Consider the following 20685-nt stretch of genomic DNA (forward strand, 5'->3'; position numbering starts at 1 on the left):
ATGTCATTTACAAAAGTTTTCTTATTAGATGCACCTAGCTACACCAATTCATGCAATCAAGTATCGAATGTATGAAAAAGATCAAATAAATCATCTAAAATATAAAATATCTAAAATATATATAAAAGATATAAATTATCGCGCTCCGTATTGATTCTTATAATTTGTAAATTTTGATCCTTAAATAAAAGTGTAAAAATCACTTACATTCTAAATACTACACCCTAGTAAATATTATAATTTCAACACTATATTTCATGTTGTAAAATCAAAAAGAGACCCACTGGATTTTCCTAAGGGACCATTTATGCAATTCAATATACTACATAAACATAAACAAATGAAAAGTAAAGTCAAAACGATAAACCAATATTCCTCGAAATGGTGAGAGATAATTTTATTTAGTCTAATTGATTCTTTTTAAGCTAACTTTAATTCTTTCTTTAACTACAATAATTATAATATAATTATTTTATTAGTGCTTATTACAACCATAATACTCATATATACGTACATCCTATCTTATTCTCATAAATATAAGAATGAAATGCATTTTTGGTCCTTATGTTATTACAATATTTACAATTTGTCCAAACATTTGCAAAGTGACGATTCTGGTGCCACAAGTGAAAGGCAATTTTGGTCCAAAGCTAACATTCCGTTTATTTTTCACCGTTAGTACCCATATGTGCCAATCACGAGGGGGTGATTTCGTCTTTTACTACCCACAAACACATCATCACCCCACTTTGTCGGATTCAATCATAATCTTTATCAAAATATACCAGCCAACCATCACCATCATCATCTAACACTTTTTCAATTTGTTCTCTACATATAAACACATTAAATCAAAATCATAAAATCAAGATCCTTAACATTTTATCTGACAAATACATACACTTGTTGATAATAACAATAATGATATAAAAAAAAAAAATTTACAAATACTAATATTCATGGCAAAAGTTACTATAATCCATGGCAAAGTTAATGTAACTTTCTATTGTTTAACCACAACTAACGAAGGTGCCATATCGGTGGTGGTGGATGAGCGGTGTAATAAAGTGGGCCTGAAACCTTCATGATTCAGCGAGGGGATTCGGCGATTTTCTAAATCCGCTATGAAAATCCAGCCAAGAATACCGAACAAAGACCTACCAAGAAGACCATTGACGATGAAGACCGACCAGATCTTATGTATATGATTCCGTCTTGTGTATAGTAGTACGGATTTCGAAACCCGGATTTAAAGTCGGAGGTGTGGGTCAAACAGATCCAGCGGTGGTGCTGACCATTGATTTTTTTTTTGGGTTTTGAGGTTTTGAAAGAATATGAAGAATTAAACTATAAACAAAAGATAAAGTATAATAATAACCCCTCAAAATGCAATTGCACGATAAAGAATAATTAAATGGATGAATCTACCCCACACGTGACACGCACGTGGGTCGAATAACGGAGACTTATGGACAGAAAGTTAAAAATGGACCAAATTTGCGAAACTTTTCCATTGGTGACTCCAAAATCGCCACTTTGCAAGTGTTTGGACCAAGATTACAAATGGTATGATAACATACGGACCAAAAATGCATTTCGTTCCAAATATAATAAAATATAAATAATACTGGATAAAATAAATAAAATATAAAACAAATCTTTAAATTTAATTTAAATATAAATAAAAAGAAGGATTAAAGTTCCACCAGCTTCTAGGCCACGTGTCAGCTTGACAGTGACACAGTTCTTCTTCTCTCCTTGTTTCAGTTGTCTCCATAAAAACAAAAGAAGTTACCACTCTTTCTTCCTAGAGAAATTACACAACAATTTCTTCTAGGGTTTTTAGAGAGAGAATTATATCTAATAATATAATTTTTTTTATATATCAAAATCAGAAAATAAAGTAAATGGTGTGTGAATATATGTAATTTCTTTCCTTTTGAAAAAAATATACATATATATATTTAAAAGGGAGATGTATGCGGGATCAATGACAAAATCATTTAAAGATTCACTCAAAGTTCTTGAAGCAGATATTCAGCATGCTAATACTCTGTAAGGTTTTCTCTTTTTATTTTTCAAATTTTTTTTTTTGTGTGGGTATGTTTAAAGTTTTGATCTTTTTGGTTATTTTGTATGAAATTCATGGTGTTTTTTCATAGATATTGTATTTAATTTCTGGGTTTGTGATCTTTTTATGCAATTTGGAATTTTTTCACATAGATTTATGGGTTTTTTTTTTTGTGGTCGTTTGACACTATAGTGGTTGCTTCTGTATGGGATAAAGGTAGCCCATTTAAAAATATATATTATTAGACCCACTTTCATTAACATTATATAGAGTGTATAGGAGTTATTAAAAAAATACCGTGATTAATATATGTATTGTACTATTGTTTGACATTGATTCCTAGTCCATCTGAGGGTTATCCCCTTGAGCGTTTCCGAACCCTTTCCATGGCGATCCCCAAGATGTTTACCTAGTGAGTTTTTTAGCTGACCTATTGGGATTAAGTGGACGTCAGTTCGTCTGACCGCTAGGCCACCTTGGTGGTCCGTTTGAGAATATGTAGAGTAAACTAGATTTGTAACTGTATAATTTTTTTGTGTATATATACATTGTGTTCTTGGTAATGAATGAGGCTTATTTAAAGCGGTTCACTGTGACCCAGAGTTGGTCACTCTGATTAAAGAAAGGAATGAATATGAGAAAAAACTAATTCTCATGAGAGTGAAGTTTAACTTTTTCGGTCTTGTATGCTACTATGCAAGATTAATAACTAAGTTTCTTGCAATATTTTTTTTTTACATTATAGTTGTTGCTATTTTGGTTGATGTATTTGGCGTTTTGATTCTTAATTTTATGTATGATGTGCAGGGCATCTGATTTTCCAAGGGAGTATGATGGTGCGTGCGTGCAGATGAGAATGTCATATAGTCCGGCTGCACAATTTTTCCTTTTCTTTGTTCAGTGGTCAGACTGCCACCTTGCTGGTGCTCTTGGACTCTTGAGGGTCTTGATTTTTCAGGTAAAAAAAAGTCATACTTGATCAAGTATATTTGTTTCTGTGTATGAGACATCATATCCAATGATAAAGTTTCCGTCTTTCCGACTTTCACACGCTTATTGCAGGTTTATGCGGATGGTACCACCACCATGTCTACTCATGAAAGGAAGGCAAGCATAAGGGAATTTTATGGTAGGATCCAAATGGTCTATGCTTTTACTCTTACGCTAGTTCTACTAACTTGTATTACCAATCATTCTTTCATTGTTCTAAAAAGTGCTAAATGGAGTTAAGTGCATGCACAAATATTTCATCTAGCTATATCGACAAATTGTTATTAGATTATGAGTACATATGAGAGCTGAGAATTAAAGTTCTATTGTTGTAATCCAACTACAATAATGAATAAACAGTTCCAATATTACAATTATGCATAGAGGATTGGAAACAGTATCTCCTAGTAAGAAAAGGTCGATTAGAATCCACTATTTATTTCTTGGAATGCCTAATTCAATAATTAGTTGATCTCAGAGGCCATAAGCAGGAATTATCAATACAATATGGATACTTTATGTATATCTATATTATTGTTTCAAGGAGCTAATATGAAGGACAATGTGATGGATAGGTGTCATATATCCATCTTTGATGCAACTTGAAAGTGGTGTGACGGATTCAGAAGAGAGAAAGCAAAAGAAGGTATGCATGGAAAGGTATAGAAAAAGAGAAGATGATGATTACAATCGTTATTCTGATGTTGACATTGAACGAGAAGAAGAATGTGGTATCTGCATGGAGATGAATAGCAAGCTCGTGTTACCCAAATGTAATCATGCCATGTGCTCAAACTGCTACAATGACTGGTATGCTTTTCTATCTTCAATACTTGAAATTTTCAACCCTTCATTGTGTTAGAAAGATGATAAATAGGTTGTATATATACTGTGTAAGCTAGCAAGAATTGAAATATTTGAGATGAATACTCTATGTATCTTCATATTTGCAGACATAGGAAGCCTAGGTAATTTGAATGATGTGATATAACTAACTCAAGAAATGATTATAAATGCTTACAAGCTATTGATTATCTGACATGAAGATGTTATTGATATTTGAGTACAATTTTTGCCAAGAAAATGTAGGAGTGTAGCTGTATACATCTAAGCATTATGTCAGCTATGTGATTGTAGTTGTGAAGAACCAACTGCTGCCCCCAAGATCATTTGCGAACCCCTCCCAAATCAAATATTTGTCCAAATAATGATATCTAATGGTGGAAAGTTATTTTTGACTCGTTACGTAAGACACAGAGGACTTGTGATTCATTATTACTATGTTATTCAGACTTGGACAGGATCTCGAAAGTATTTTTTCCTGCCCTCTAAACTTTGAGAGGCTCCCACCCTGGTACCATTTAGAATGCTTGCCCTTTGGGCTGTATGATGTCCAACAAGAAAAGATAAGAAAATTATGGTTTAAAATATCGACAGAACCACCGTCAAGTGCTTCTCAATATGAGACATGGTGTTTCGTTGGCAGATCAAGACACAACACATTTCAACTCAATTTAAGTATGATACCATGGAGAACTGCATATACCAAGGCTCCTTATTGTTTCAAGGGCCAGGATGGGATGCAGTAATGTTTGAAAACCATGAAAGATGGTTATCTATAAACCAAAGTTTGTGAAGATAAACAATGATTCTCCGAGGAGTTTTTGGTGATTACTTGTGATTATTGTTTTGAGTGAAAAATCAGTAATTTCGGATTTTAAGTTTATACTAAAAAATGCTTGAACATAAGTTAGGGGAATGTGAAATTTTCACTTGAAATGTGAACGGAATGGGATTTCAAGACACTTACCTACTTGAATCTGTTAGCAAAATCAAATTACCATCAGCATTTCTAAATCAGGTCATGTAACCATTATTGGTAGTTATTTGTTAGGAATAAGTTGTGAAATATATAGGAGCTGTATGATACTCTAAAACTTGCTCGAATTTGCTCGACATAACCATTTAAATTTAGATCATTATATGTTATCTGATGCTATATAGCTACACTAGAGAAAACATCTCAAATGAGAAAGCATAATGCACAAAATGTAATTGTCACCATTACATTCTTGCTATGCTCTAGTTTATATTACAGGGCATGGAAATCCTTAGCTTCGCTATGTAGGGGTTGTTTATATCTCAATAGGATATCTGCTATGCTAACTGATGGTGGAATGTGTGTGTTAAGTAATGAAATCATAAGTTGGTCGTGTCTAGATTCTAGGTTTATTCAGAGAGATATACAACTCCTTTTAATCACCCCGCAAGAGAATGATCATATTATAATAGCAGGAAATAGAGCATCGTGAGACTTAAATATCACAAGGTTAGCATTGAAAGTCATATTTACCAACGGTATCAAGGAGGTTAAAAGAGTATAATTGAAGGTCAGGCAGTCATACAGCCTAGTTTATCAAGGAAGTGATTAAAAGTTAAAAACATCCTGCCAGCATTATTGATGAATAGATTACACTCCTTGGCTAGCAGCATATTGGTGTCTGTCTTCTGGATGTTTTTCTTTACTTCATTGACAAGCCGCCTCAGCTTTCTGCTGTTGTGGTTTTTTGTTTTAGCCTACTTTTTTCTTAATCCTGTGTACTTGGATAGTTGGATAACATAGGAATATCAGCTCGTGTGTTAATAATCATTGACTAAAAGAATATCCTGTTTGATGAATTAGAGTGAAAAAATGCATTATGAGGCATCACCAACTTATCAAGTCATCATGCATGCGCTATTGGGCTCTCTTCAGCATTTCACCTAGAAACTATTTCCAAGGCCTTAAGTTATTACCTTTGACTAAAAAAAGACTGCACCTAATATATGCCATTTCTAGCATTTTGCTTTTTCACAGTAACTGGAGATTAATGTCTGGAATTTTTTTATTTTTATATTTTTTTTTGAGAACAGTGTATAACTGTTATGTGTCTGTGAGTAGTCTATATGCATAGGTATTTTTTGGTGGATTAGAGGTGGCAAAATAGGTTTTTTTTGGTGGATTGGGCAGCAGGTGGAACTTGTTCCAATGGTTTAATAGGTGGGATCAAGTTGAATTACCAGAACATGCATATTCTTTCATTAATAAGTTGGTGGGTTAACTAGCATTACGAAATTAAAAGAATCTTTATTTTTGAATAGAAATTATTTGAGGAGGCTTTATGCATTAAAATATATTTGGTGCAGCTCTTGACCCGTTTGAACCACTCTTCTCTAGCTATTGTCTTATGTTACCTGTTTAACCCGTAAGAGATAAAACATGACCCAAATTAACCCACACATAAAAAGCTCTATGGCCTTTTCTAATTTGTTGCATTAACATGTAACAGCGGACACTTAATGTCGTAGTTGCTCATGACACCATTCTTTTTGGCAGGCGTACAAGGTCACTTTCATGCCCGTTTTGCCGAGTCAGCCTAAAGCGAGTCGACTCAGGCGAGCTGTGGGTGTATGTTGATTATAAAGAGGCAGTTGACATGGCCACAATAACAAAAGAAAATCTAAAACGATTCTTCATGTATATAGACAAGCTGCCTCTTGTTATTCCTGACTCGAATTTTGACACCTACGATTCACATTTGATGTAAGCACATTTAACCCCTGCGTTCGTACTAATTTACATATCTACCTCCTTGGTCCTACGCAGAAAACTCGAGACTCCCTTGGGTCTGTTCAGGATTATAGGAATGAAGTGGTTTGTTTTCAGTTGTCGTTTAGATGAACCCGGCCTGAGTTTGTTGAGGGCACGGGGTTGAAGCTGAGATAGTTTACTTGCAACATAAAAGAGTTGTCGTAATTGTATGTAGTAAATATGTATATGTTTGAATAGTAAAATGTCTATTTCCCGGGTACTTACACTGAGAGATTATGCATGCAAATGCTGCTCTATGCTAATAGTAAATGTATGTATAGGTTTAGGGTTTGCTCATAAAGCAATTGTTAGAGTTATGGATTTGGTGGACATGTCTTCATTGGAATCTTAACAAATGGTTTGGTAATTTCTCTTTGGTAAATTTGCTTTGTCTGACCAAATTTATGAGATTCGAGAACCTTAAAAAACTGGGTAGTTTGTATGGTTACAAACACAGCACCCGATTACTGATCATGCTCGAGTTTTATTGTAAAGATAATGGTTGATTAGTTGTGTAACTTTCATGGTTTTTTTTCAACGGTGGGGTTTGGTTTATTGCTTTGGCTCACTGCGGACCAGGTATGGTCGTGAGTGTGGTCTGGTGGTAAATAGTGATTCCAAGCCAACAATCGAATTCCCCATGGACAAGAGACAGGAGGCGGCTTTTGGTCTTTATTAGACATTTCATTCGACTACCTCGAACTTATGACATTCTAAACTAATACATACAGTGTTGTAAATCTCGGCCGTATCGGACGAGATATCGGATCTCGGATTGGGATCGGCCAGTGAAGGAGACGAGATGCTAGGATCGGGTAATATCTCGGGTCAATGCTGGTCAACCTTGGAAAAATCGTTGGATCGGGTCAAATCTTGGAATATCGGTCAAATATCGGGTTGGATTGAGCCAGTCAACAAAAGTTTTTTTTTTTTTTTTTAATATCTATATTCTCAGAATAAATCATATATTCATATTTATATCTATTTATATTTGTCAATTTTTTAAAAAAGGTATACAAAAGTTCAAGATTTATGAGTTTTTAATATATTTTTAAACTTTTCTTACATATATTTCCATAAGTTATTATTCCAATTCGATATCTTCCTGATTTTTTAAAATCTCCTGTCTCCCTACCTCACCGATCTGATCCTGATCTTCAAGTTCTACAACATTGAATACATATATAATATATATAATATATAACGGTCTAATAGTCTCTTTCCTTGAAATCGCTGCTACCAAAACCACAATCATCACCCGCGCCAAAAAAATAAGTTAAAGAAAAGAAAAACTATCTGATAATGTTATGTAACATTGTTGACGTATGTTGTTTGAAGCTGAGCAAAATGGGAACGACGTATATCATCCAAGTGAGAATTAAACTTGAATTTATGATTGTGATGTTTGTCTCTATTGTATGTACAGTTAGGGTTATTTTTTTAGTGTGTTGAGTGTATTAAGTGACTGAATGCATTAAGAAAGTCTGTATATATTAAGTAAAATATATATAATTGACGGTTATTTTTGTTTATTAAGTAAAAAAAACATTAAATTTTACTAAATGATTAAGTTCTTTAACTATTAAATTTATTAAGTAAAAAAAACTAAGGCGTTAATAATATTTGTTAAATCACAAATTCAGAAACCATACTCTATGATCTGTCCCACATGTTTTTACAAGAGGGAACTAACCATTGTCAAAGTCGAAGGTTTAAGTTGCATCAACAGAGTTAGTGCATCAAAACTTGATCATGTACGTCTCGATGTTAACAATAGGATCCCAACCTAATTAGGACACGTTTGGTTCACATAATGTTTTTGGAAATAATAGAATCTTTCAAAGGAATTGAAATTCGAAGGATTGGAATTTGACGAAATGTTTTTGATTTTTTGTAAATTCAAGTGATGGAAGGAATGAAATTCCTTCATCCATCCCCCCAAGGAATGGAGATTCCATCAAACGATGGGATGTAAATTCCTACGGAATGAGATTCCATCTTCTTTAAACAACTAAACGCACTATTAAATTCAATTTCAATTCCATCAAATTCTATGAACCAAATTCGACCTTAGATATTTCATCAACTGAAGCCAGCTTTTACTTATACTATTGTGACATCTATATCCAGCTTTAGTTTTTTTTTTGTTTTTTTTTACTTAATAGACTTAATGATTAAGAACTTAATACATTTAGTCAAATTTCATATTTATTTTGACTTTATAAACAAAAATAACCTTCAATAATTTATTTTTTATTTAATGTAAACCGACATTATTTATACATTCAAACACTTAATACACTTAGCAGTTAATGACGAAAAAAAAAATTAAAAAAAAAAAGAAACGAGCGGTTAGGTAGTTATGGACTAGTGGTTTACAAACAACTTGATTGTTGGTTTATTGCTATACTGTAAACTGTTTCTTTTCTAAAGTTTATTTTATTAAAAGTCGGTTGCTAATACGTATTCTTTAGTCTCCAAATTGTCGTTGATTTATTGGTTTACCGAACTTTTGAAATTGTGAAAACTGAAGTAAATAAGAAAAGATAAATCATTACCAAAAAATGAAGCTTAAATCGTAAAAGGTTTTGAAACTTTGAATGTTAGGCAGACGGTTAAACAAGGTTAAAACATGAAGAAAGTGTAACGTAAAGAATTAAACCCTTATTAACTTTTAATAATAGTATTACAAAATTCGAAAACATACGGTACCTTTTTAACCAACAAAATCAAAAACATATATTATGTAAACTTGCCTAATGTCTGTAAATATATATATAATAGTCGTAAGTGGTTTAATAGAAGAAAGCTTATCATTATTATATTTTAAGGGTAAATTGATGTAATTTTAAAAAGGTTCATTTCGCTTTTAGAAAACAAGTTTATGACTTTCATACTTAAAATAAGGGAAAATGATCCGTGTAAAGTTTTATATTAATTAAGATATAAACAAAAGTTTGACGTATAAAGTTTTACATTTATTAAGATATAAACCGTAGGAGTACACTGGTCATTTTACATACCAACGATCATAGATGAGGGACAAAATGTTAAACAAAAATTAATGACTACACTTTTCTTTGACTGTATATTTTAAGATTGTGGGATCTTGTGCACTTGGTTTGCTAAAAGTCTTGGCACCCAAAAAAACTAAAATTATATCAAACAAGTTGCATATAATCTCATGGAGTCGCGTCCACCGAATAGTTTTGTAAGCAAACTCCAAATCTATACACACACTTAAAGTGTGGGATTCGATTCACAACATGTGCTACAAGTACATAAACCGCCTGAGAACAAACAAGTTACCACTCAGGTATACACGTATTTACGACACAAACAGACATCTGATCATACAATATTTTTGGGTGAAAGTTAAGTACATATGATGTGAATAATACCACACTCAACCAGTTACATAAGCAACAATGCAAAACATAACAGACACAGCTACCATGCCGTTACTTCAAGCAAGAAGACCACCGAAAACCCTTTAATATATTTGACATTAAAATGACACCAAACATACTCTAGTTTCTGGTTTGGCCACGAAGAGAGATGTCCATCAATATGCAGAATGCTCATTTCAGATATACCTTCCTCATAGACATCATACGTATCGTCAAACTCATGTGCAAGCCTTCCTCATAGTTTTTGATCAAGCAAAATTTGTCGACTATGTAATGCCTCTGTGGTACTAGCATCTTACTGACAATATGATTACTATTATATAGAATTAACATGGTTTGTACCAATGCAAACAGGCTACATCATTGCTATATTTATCCTATAATATAGGAACTCCAAAATGATTTCAGCAGTGACAGAGTGCATGGTTAGAGAATATGCATGAGAATTGAAAGATTTACATAATTGCAGGTTTTTTTTTTTTTATCTCTGTTCTATTATTCCTATGGTTACCAAGAGACGAACCATTGACTGCAGCTATTTTTGATGGCTAAGGAACTCTTTCATGTGTCCATAAATTTCAGTTTTCACAATGAGACGCATCTTTTTCGAGTCTTCCCACAGCAAACTGCTATACTGTCTTGCAAAGTCACAAGCTGCTTCAAACACGTCCTATATTTACAATGCTATGTCATTATGAGTTGATACGAACAAAATTTACTAAAAATACTATCTGTTGGTTCATGTATTTTCTTACCCTTGATGGAAAGTCATCAAAAAAATGAGCAGGTGTCATCTCTACCCGATTTAGATCTGATTCCCACAGCCTTATCTGTAAGCAATATTAATCAACAAAATGCAAATAGTAAAATGTCAGTCGGCGCCATTTGGATAGGATCGACATTTTTAAAAGGGGTTAATTCTGGACTAAAGGGGGATTTTGTATTATTCCTTTTTGTACCAATTAAGTTCAACTAATTTCATTTCTGGATGTTTCCTATTAGTTGCACTGTTGCCTTCTTAACCCTGATATTTCACACCCTTTTCATCAACGAATTTCATTTACAGATTAGTGATGGACTGATGGTATAGATTTGGTTCACAGAATAATTGTAATATATAATTAATGAATGGTACATTTTTATTTTTATTTTTTTTAAAATGAATGGTACATTTAGTTGCTAGTCAATCTTATGAAGTTATACCGGTTAGCAATATTAGTCAAAGTATGGTTAGGAATGTAATTTTTTCTCCTAAAATGTTCTAACTAATAATGGACCACTAATGAGTAAACAAGGTAATTTTGATTAAAGCAATGCCAATAAAGGAAAAGCAACAGTTCTCACTATGGAACATTTGATGGTAATTGCAATATACTTTTTTGAAGGGGGTTCTGAAAGACTCCAATACTGCCATTTTAAAATAGTACTTAAGATACTTGACCAGTTAATCATTCATATGAAGTCAAATACATCCCTTGATCATAGTGATATTGAGAAATTTTAACCAACAATTAAAGTGTATCATTTTTTGAGGAACTTTTGCATTTATTCTAGGACACATAGGAAATAAAGTTATAGTTGTGACTGTTGGACAGACAGTGTATAAGCTATACTCATAAAAGTAAACCTCGTAACTTTGATTGAAAATACAGAGTTGCACGCTTTTACTAATATGCTTTATACACCATATATTAGAATAGATGTGATGGGGAACCTGATCCGTGACATTTTCTGGCACAGATGGAACTCTTTCTGCAACACGAGGATGAGCATTCTGCTGGAGGAATAAAATTATCTGAAAATACAGAAAAAAAGATTACTCCTACATAATTAATTAGCTTACAGAAGTGTTGAACTTAGTTTAAAACAAAAATAATAGCCATAAAGCTGGGAGTATAATCTCTGGTGTATAATGAGTCTGGTAACATCACTGACACAAAACTATATACATAACTATAGGGGTAAGAACAAAAATGATAGGCAAACACCTATAAACTGATCCGTTGCTCGAAATGTAACAAGATGATCAACGATTTCCTCTGGCTACAGGCTCACCACAAGAAGAAATCCGTTGGGCTAAAAACTAACTTGAATATGTGATACAGTCACACCACACAAATCCAAGGTAGTATCCAAAGATCACTTTCTAAATTTGCCAAAATTTAGAATAGCAATGGAAAAATATTCCCTGACAGTTTTGTTGTGAGAGAATAAAAAGAATACAACAAAGCCAAAAAGTCTGCCACTTTCCTTCACCATACGACTATAAATACAAGAAATAAAAGAAAACTGCCCACTACTTGCTAAATAATAGGCAATATGCTAAATTGACAAAATCAAACAATAACTAACAAAAAAAATAAACTTCTAAAGTAAAATAAAACGTGTGGCAGTTGCTTCACTCCTGGGCCCTGGCTGGTTTTTTTTTTGACAGAAAAAACAACTATTAAAGTTACGAGTTCTGCAGCTGAAATTCATGTGTATGTGTTTGTTTGGATAACAAAAAACCTTACTTATTTGATTGGATCAGTATGGGTTATGTTTTATCTAGAATGGGTCAAGCTGATCAAATGAGTACATTAAGCTTTAGCATGAAAACAGGTCGAATGCCGCCCAAAGCATATCTTTAATGTAAACCACCTCCTACAATTCATTATTACAAAATGGTAAATTATTATTAATATGATATATTTTTACTGATGATAGCATATTATATTTATATATATATATAGGGGTGGGTTAGATTAGGGACTCCTTATTTTAGGGACTCGATCTAGACCGTCCATTTTCATCAGATCTAATCACCACTGATCATCTCCGACGACATCTCCGGCCATATTCATCTCCGGCGAGACTTACACATGTGTAAGTACAACTTACACATGTGTAAGTTGAATAAAAATTATGATTCGGAGCGTGCTTCGCCCTTTAAGGATATTCATAAACCAAAGCTGGTGGGGGTGATAGGTCATTGAGGGTGATAGGTCATAGGGGGTGACCGGTGATAGGTGATCTACCTAAAAAAAATTGTACTTAAAACATGTGTAAGTTACTTACACATGTGTAAGTCTCACCGGAGATGGTCGCCGTCGCCGGAGGATCATGGTGGTGGTCGGAGATGATCATGGTGGTGGTGGTCAGAGAAAATGGTGGTAGTGGCCGGAGAAGGAGGTAGAAGGAGTCCCTAACAGTCCCTAAAATAAGGAGTCCCTAATTTAACTTTTCCCTATATATATATATATATATATATATAGAGAGAGAGAGAGAGAGAACCGTGAGAACCATTGAAAAATCATCTCCGAGGGCTTTGCCCTTAGAATTAAGGGCTATGCCCGTACCGTAACAAGCGTCACCATCTCTTGGATCGTCGCCCATCAAATCCATACCATTCTCATATGCGTCCGGTGACAACCCCTTTAGAACGGATGAGGGCATCGCCCGTACTATATCCATACGTTTTCTTAACATGTAACCTATATGATTTTTTACAAAAAAAAAATAAAAATTATGGAATGGGTTTTTGTTAAAAGAAAATTAAAAAACAAAAAAAAGTTTCAAAAAATGAAAAATTAAAATTAAAAAAATAAAAAACCACAAAAAAAAGAACTAGTGGTTCTCACGGTTCTCTCCATATTTGTGGTTCTCACGTTAACCCTACCCTATATATATATATATATATATATCAATCATTTAAACTCTTGCCAAAAATGCGATCGAGGGTCAACGCATCCTTACCACTACTTGGTAACATACATAAGCTTACCTATATAAACCTGTTACCTTTACTACCTAAATAATTATATCAGTAGCAATAATGAGCAAGCAGAATACATATTGGAGCAAAATATAACATCCAATTAAAATTTTCTTGAAAAAAATGTAGGGGATCATCAAATGTTGTGCAGACTACAAAAAACACTGAAGAACTAATAAAAGGAAGCAAAGTAGGGATTTATAAAGTTCATGAGAGAAAACTTGTCATCTTCAAATAGAATTTGATGGTATTTTCGAACAATAACTTTTTTTTATGAAAGTTGATATAACCAGCAATATTTTCCTATATAGATGATTTGGAAAATTCAAGAAGATGGTGAATTGGTATTCTGTGTCTTCTGCTCTTCACCTCTGGCAAAATATAAAACTTATCTGTTCACAGTTCCAATTTCTCATTCATAATATATCTAGAAAAGGACTCTGAGTCTCGTGTATAAACTGGATTTCAAATAAGTCTGTTCTTGTGCTATAATCTACTAAACAAAAAAGCTTCCTAAACAAGTTCAGATTCCAGTTCAAAAATACCATAACCCCATTAGGATATAAGAAAATGTGAACAGAAGACATATATATTTGGTAAGGTAGCAACCTAGCATACAATATAGATAACTCACGTATTAAAGAATACTAAGACTCTGTGATCATTTATTCAGTAATTGGTGTTGTATATCAAACAAGAAAAGACGCAAACAAGAAAGAAAAAAAAGTAAGGTCAGCAAATTGATAGTTGATACTTGCCTGATCTGCTGTAATGCCATTTGAAAAGGCTTTGTACAGGTTCTCTTTTGTAATAGCCCCAACAATAAGGTTAGGAAGTTGATATTCTATCCTGCATTATAGCACAAAAATGAAAACTTGGGAAAGAGAGAAAAGACTACTAGATACAACTGCCCATCATTATGGGCTTCAAGCAATCTCATCTCAGGCTTATATCAATGTCAACTCGGTTACTAAAAGACCCTTGCAAAAGTAACATGAATTAGTCATCATTACAAATTACTTTCCTTTCATGTTTTCAGTCTGGCTCTGACATTTATATTGATTAATCTTTCCAAAAGTCTATACATACAAGTCAGATATGTTAGCTTAGCAGATTCAAACACAATTTAGGCTCATTTGCCACTTATACATGCAACCACAAACCTATCACAGATATAACCAACGGATACTCAATGATGGTATATAATAATATAAATGCACTTGCATTAAAACTATTTCCTAGAAGCAGCCACATACTTACTGTAACAATGTGTACCATGTTTGAGAGATGATGATAATCTCTAGTTACAAAATAGATAGGTGAAATACCGTACCGATGGTATCGGCTTCGGTTCCTAGATATTAAAGCTTTCGCTTTCAGTATTATACGGTATGGTACCAGCACTCCCAAATTGAAACTGAAAATATAAGGAATATGAATCGCCCTATATATTCTAGATATGAATCATTAAGTTTAATAGTCACATTGAAGAACTCACACTCATGTGAACTAAAAATCTAGTTGTCCACATAGAAAGCGGCTTTCGAGTTGGCTTATTGAAACATCTAGTCACAATATGTTACTATGGTTGTTTTTATAGCATCCATATGAACGTTTAGGATTGAAGATTCTTAAGGAGTCCTCCACTTCCAACAATTGAGATCACAAAAGTTACATTTCATATAAGAGTATATATTCCTCCTTATAGTGCACTTACAAAGAAGTACAAACAAGTGTATTATTTTCCATCCTACAGATCCACATTATTCCTTTCAAATTAAAAAATTATGAAATTAGCTAGTCTGCCAATTTATCAACTTCAAAAGTTCTTAAACTACAACTATCTTCCTAAGCAGCTCATTTTCTGAATTAAAAACTATCTTCCAGGATTTGGTACTAGTCGGTATAAATACCCAACCACTAGTACCAATATCAACTAGTAATTGCTTTACGATATTCGGTAAAAGGTTTTGGTTAAGTATTTATGGTAAATTGCCCATAAAGCAATTACGATATGCTCCTAACTAAAGCTACTACCATCTTAATAATGCAAGATCACCAGAAAAAAGGTAGCTTCTTTGACAAATATAACATGCAAACAAAACAAGCAAATAAAGTCACGAGTACCTTGCAAATAGTCTTAGGATTTCACAGTGTAGCTTAGAGGTTGAGTAGGCATATAACCTGAAGTTCGTCTCCACGACGACATATCCCTGGAGCAGAGCATAAATTCAGCTGACTGCAATCCTAATTCTTTCCAGCATTGTAATTATAAAAAAGGAATACAAACAAGCAGAACATCATAGTTTTCTATGTAAATAGTGATGTGACATGTAAGTACATCAAGAAATAATGTCTACTCCTACAATGTGAATCAAAGTTATACTATTTCGCGTGTGTCTGGTCTATCTACTTAATAAATGTCAAGATCAGCTCATCAAAGTATACAAAATCAGGATGATGTACCTCTTTCCTTGAAGATGCATCTGACAGGCTAATAGAGAGATTTGTCGCCAATTTAGTAGGAATAAACCAACTATCTGTCATCCCCTAGACCAACGGATATAACAAATTAACAATGATGGTTAAAACGAAAAAGAACCCTGAAGGCATACAATTGGAATTGAACTATTTTAGCATATGCATGAAAGAATTTAGCATTCACCTGCTGGAGTTTGATGAGTCCCAAGTCTGCAAGGTCCTTAACTGTTGTCCTTTGTATATCACTTAAAGTATTCATATTATATGCCTGTGCACAAATTAAAGGCATCAACTCCTCAGTAATGTGTGTGTGTGTGTGTGTACAGGGGCATGCTACAAATCTGATACCTCGCCAGTAACATGAAAACTAAGTTCCAATAGAAATGAGATAAGATCTGCTGAATCCACACCTCTATCCTGTTCATATTAATTTCAAAAAAATTCTAATACAAGGCAACTGCAAATTAAAAATATAGAAAATTCAATGTGAGGCTAACTAGTAACAGGGACAAGAAGCATCTGAACATCAATGAAATAAGGGCAACTATGGTGAAGATTTAACAGAAAACAAACATCCTTCACATGATATCACTGAAAAAAGACCTTTCGTTGAAAATTGTAGGCGTTGTAAAAAAGTCATGATGTACTGTTGCATAATAAAATCATCCATAAACAGCAAATCCAATGTTTATAGAAATTGGATCACCCATGTAATGTATACGATAGGAAGTCTTGACTCTTGATTATGAATACCTCAGAATTAGTGATATACTCCCTAATGATATACCAAAGTTGTGCATTGGTATCCATTAACTGCAATGGAAACACACAAGACATCAGATTTCATTATGTACGGAACATACAATGTGACAACCACATATATTTCATACCAGGAACTGAAAACCACTTTCTGTTAGCCGGGAACCTTCTTTTTCTCTGTAAAAATATGAACCGGCCTTAATATGTGACAGAAATTACTTTGTCATATTTTAATATAGCAATAAATTTAACACTACTTTTGACTTAAAAGGCCTCGCTGGAAGACTTTCATCATAGAAGGACTGATGCTTTTTGTTGTAACTTCAGCTTCGGCAGAGCTTATGAGATGCAGCAGGAAACACTAGATTGCCACAATAGCAAGTCATGAAAGAGAACATATTAGATATGCAAAATAATTAATATTATAGATACCAAAATGTATTGTTCACAAGCTTGGTGGCAAAATTTGAGCTGCCACATAACTGACCATAGATATCAACATATATCAGTCACAAACTTGGTGTTAAAAAATAAAGGAACTAACTGCTTTACTTATGAAAGTATCATAATCATAAACATGTACAAAAATTTCAAAAAGAATTCATACCTCCCATTGTTTAGCGGCATAGATGTCTAAATCCTCTAAGCTTGGGAGTTTTATTTTTGCAGCCATAGGTTCTCTCGGCAATACACCACTACAACAGCCAGCTCACATGTCACATACATAGTTTAGGGCTTTTGAAAACACAAATAGCGATATCCATAAATTACCCGTGAACAATATGTTTCCGTAGGTTCATCTGAAACATAGGGTTTAACCTGTAAGTGACTTCCCTCTTTCTGCAGACACTAATATATCATCAGCAAATAAACTGAATTCATAAATCTAAAAGAGACCAAGACTTTTGATAATATTGTACGCTCCACAACTTCAATTCACTAAGAGGTATAAGGACAGCCGCTTCAAACATTAATTCTAGCTTTGTTTATATTTGTAGCTTATCCTATTAAAAGGGATGGTGACAAATTACAATGTTTAGCCATCTACAACAAATGCACATATTTTACGGCACAGTGTACAAATGTATGAGGCATGTGTCTTTGTGGATGAATGAAAGTTAATGTAAACTTGTCACTCTTTTTTTGAAAGATTTCATGATGTAAAACATTATGCAAGCATGCTGTAAAGTCAACCATCATTAAATCCACAGAGATAATGTTGTCTTTGATACACATGAGAAACTTCCTATGAAAAATTAATCCTATGAATACAACCCATTAGTTGCCAATTGATTGATCATACGTAACCCAATGCAATGTGAGGTAAGAAATATCTAAAAACACTAAGATGAGCACAAGACATTACCTATCAGCTATTTCAGTGAATACTCTCAACTGAACGAGTCTATCAACAGCAACTCTATGCTTTGAAGCACCATCAGAAAGAACCCACGCTTCCAAAGAACTGACTGTCAAAGGATCATCTATATACAACAATTCAAGAACATACTTCTTGGCCAATGGTGGTAAAGACCTGATCAACAAACACGGATGGTTAAAAACAAAAAAAAAAACATTCACACAGTTCAAAATTTCATCAAGTAGATAATATATGAAAGCTACTTCCACTTTCTCTGGTCATTATCACAAAAACAAAGATAGAACTAAGAATCTTTAGGTAACGGGTTTTTACATTACTGACAGATTCAAACGCAACATTATCCGAAACAATTTTTTTCAGACATCAATGATAGATAAGGGGAACGCATACTTCAAAATATATATGAATTATCCTAAATAATTTTTTTTGAGACATCAATGATAGATAAAGGGAACACGTACTTCAAACAAATATATGAATTATCCGAATTTCAATGCTTGGACCATATCATACTGGAAATTCCAATCTCGAATGACTAGTTGATAAGCAGGGATGTATTTAGACCTTTGAGTCAAACTTGATAATTTTCGAAGCAATCTATCATGATCCCATAACTACCAAGGGTAACTATTTATTTCTAGCAATCTCCACTAGCCAAAAAGAAAGAAAAAAAATTACAGTGTAGTTGTGGTTATCAAAGTAGTAACTTTATAAAAATCTGGATTACGATGCAATGTTGTTGCAGATTTAGGTTAAGAAAAGAGAACGTCGAGTAATAGCAATGGAACACTTACAATGACATGACGAATCATATGCATTGTCGTCCCTACAAACTATAACTTACGAAATGCCACACAGTGTCACGAATCTCGAAACGTCTATTATAAAAGTCAAAAACCTAGTCAGCAAGCATTGAACTTCTCCTCACTCACAAAGAAGTAGCATTGTCTCGTATGTAACTGAAACACGAGCATAACGCCAATAATGAACCACCAAAAGTTTTTCAGTCCTATTTAGCAGTTATAATATTTAACTTTAACTTTCTAAAACTAAACTGTTCTGCCTAAGTTATCTATATCTATACTATATTATAAAGCAAAAAGCCTCTAGATTTTCAACATTGAACTTAAATTTTCAATATTGATTTTAAGCACTTTCCCAAAATGCCGCTCCTATCTATTCTATATTTACCTAAAATAACTATAATACCCTTTCACACTCGTATGACCTATCACACTCTATGACATATCACCCTCTATGACCTAGCTATCACCCCACCATCTCACCGCCGCAACGCGCGGGTACTTACTCTCGTCATTATTATATGCTCCTAAATAGTCAGTTGAAACCCTAAATAGCAAATACCATCAATATTATCATAACTAAACACACACACACACACACACACACACACACACACATATATATAATAAATATGTGTGTGTGTGTATATATAATAACAGAAAATGGTGTGATATGATGAATGGGGGGGACCTGAGAATAGCTTCACAAATGAAGGCATTATCGTAGAGTTTGTCAAGTTTGATAGCAGGTAAAGAAGCCACCATGTCCATGAAATTCTTGGCTATTATCCTCACTTGCGGCATCTTTTTTTCTTTCTTTTATTATTCTTTTAAATTATTGAGATTTGATTGATTGATCGATCGATCGTGTAATAAGAATAAGGGAATGATGATTATTATTTTTTTTGAATGAATGAATTAATTCAGAAACAGGTTTTGTTTTCTTCAAGGGAGATGATATTTGATTTACTGTGCCAGACTGCCAGTACAATAAGTAAAAATTTATACAGTAAAAGTTTCCAATTCATAAAAAACAAAAATTGTTCATTTAAAAACTAACCCAGCATTCTTGATTTTTAAATATTTGATTTACGGCCTATGCTTGCTAAGGGCCGTTTTTTGGAGTTTCTTCATTGTCACATTAACATCACATTGACTTTTCTCAAGACTCTCACTGTCTATAAAAACAACTTCTTAGTTGGGGATAAAAAAAATAAAAAAAACATAAACCTCAAACCGTTAGAAAGGACCCACTATATATATATATATATATATATTGAAAAATTATTTTGAGAACTCTTTTTTTTTACGAGAACCTTTGAGAACTTTTCAAATCAAGCCCAACCGATGATTATTCTTTACAAGAAAATTATTTTTTGATTGTTTTCTGAATAACTTATGTGTA

General features: G+C 33.4%; 2 protein-coding genes across 5 annotated transcripts; one reads left to right on the top strand and one right to left on the bottom strand.

Annotated features, from left to right (window-relative positions):
• Positions 1 to 1909: 1909 nt before the first annotated feature.
• On the top strand, positions 1910 to 7074 carry LOC122596671 (E3 ubiquitin-protein ligase AIRP2-like). 2 transcript variants are annotated; one of them, XM_043769289.1, is made up of 5 exons: positions 1910 to 2055; positions 2879 to 3029; positions 3134 to 3200; positions 3637 to 3871; positions 6438 to 7074. In XM_043769289.1, the coding sequence occupies exons 1-5, from the start codon at positions 1976 to 1978 to the stop codon at positions 6646 to 6648; spliced, it is 744 nt and encodes a 247-aa protein (XP_043625224.1). In that variant the 5' UTR covers positions 1910 to 1975; the 3' UTR covers positions 6649 to 7074. The 2 variants fall into 2 exon arrangements, with proteins under 2 accessions (XP_043625224.1, XP_043625225.1); XM_043769290.1 differs by having other exon boundaries at positions 1995 to 2060.
• Positions 7075 to 9986: 2912 nt separating this feature from the next.
• Positions 9987 to 20216, bottom strand: LOC122597947 (general transcription and DNA repair factor IIH subunit TFB2). 3 transcript variants are annotated; one of them, XM_043770543.1, is made up of 15 exons: positions 19972 to 20216; positions 18463 to 18630; positions 17868 to 17945; positions 17704 to 17791; positions 17354 to 17457; positions 17228 to 17273; positions 17091 to 17150; positions 16686 to 16754; positions 16522 to 16605; positions 16323 to 16406; positions 16041 to 16069; positions 14615 to 14705; positions 11817 to 11897; positions 10858 to 10932; positions 9987 to 10772 (listed from the first exon to the last, which is right to left on the bottom strand). In XM_043770543.1, the coding sequence occupies exons 1-15, from the start codon at positions 20082 to 20084 to the stop codon at positions 10638 to 10640; spliced, it is 1305 nt and encodes a 434-aa protein (XP_043626478.1). In that variant the 5' UTR covers positions 20085 to 20216; the 3' UTR covers positions 9987 to 10637. The 3 variants fall into 3 exon arrangements, with proteins under 3 accessions (XP_043626478.1, XP_043626477.1, XP_043626476.1); XM_043770542.1 differs by having other exon boundaries at positions 15984 to 16069; positions 17868 to 17936; positions 19972 to 20213; XM_043770541.1 differs by having other exon boundaries at positions 15984 to 16069; positions 19972 to 20213.
• Positions 20217 to 20685: the final 469 nt, after the last annotated feature.

The sequence above is a fragment of the Erigeron canadensis genome, chromosome 4 (genome assembly GCF_010389155.1).
Source record: "Erigeron canadensis isolate Cc75 chromosome 4, C_canadensis_v1, whole genome shotgun sequence".
NCBI classification, from domain to species: domain Eukaryota; kingdom Viridiplantae; phylum Streptophyta; class Magnoliopsida; order Asterales; family Asteraceae; genus Erigeron; species Erigeron canadensis.

Excerpts from the sequence above, each read along its gene's own strand:
- LOC122596671 (XM_043769289.1), top strand. The coding sequence starts at position 1,976 with ATGTATGCGGGATCAATGACAAAATCATTTAAAGATTCACTCAAAGTT. Across the intron at positions 2,056-2,878 it reads ATTCAGCATGCTAATACTCT|GGCATCTGATTTTCCAAGGG; the intron begins GTAAGGTTTTCT and ends TATGATGTGCAG. Across the intron at positions 3,030-3,133 it reads TGAGGGTCTTGATTTTTCAG|GTTTATGCGGATGGTACCAC; the intron begins GTAAAAAAAAGT and ends CGCTTATTGCAG.
- LOC122597947 (XM_043770541.1), bottom strand. The coding sequence starts at position 20,084 with ATGCCGCAAGTGAGGATAATAGCCAAGAATTTCATGGACATGGTGGCT. Across the intron at positions 17,274-17,353 it reads CGAGGCCTTTTAAGTCAAAA|AGAAAAAGAAGGTTCCCGGC; the intron begins GTAGTGTTAAAT and ends ATATTTTTACAG. Across the intron at positions 16,606-16,685 it reads GTTTTCATGTTACTGGCGAG|GCATATAATATGAATACTTT; the intron begins GTATCAGATTTG and ends ATTTGTGCACAG.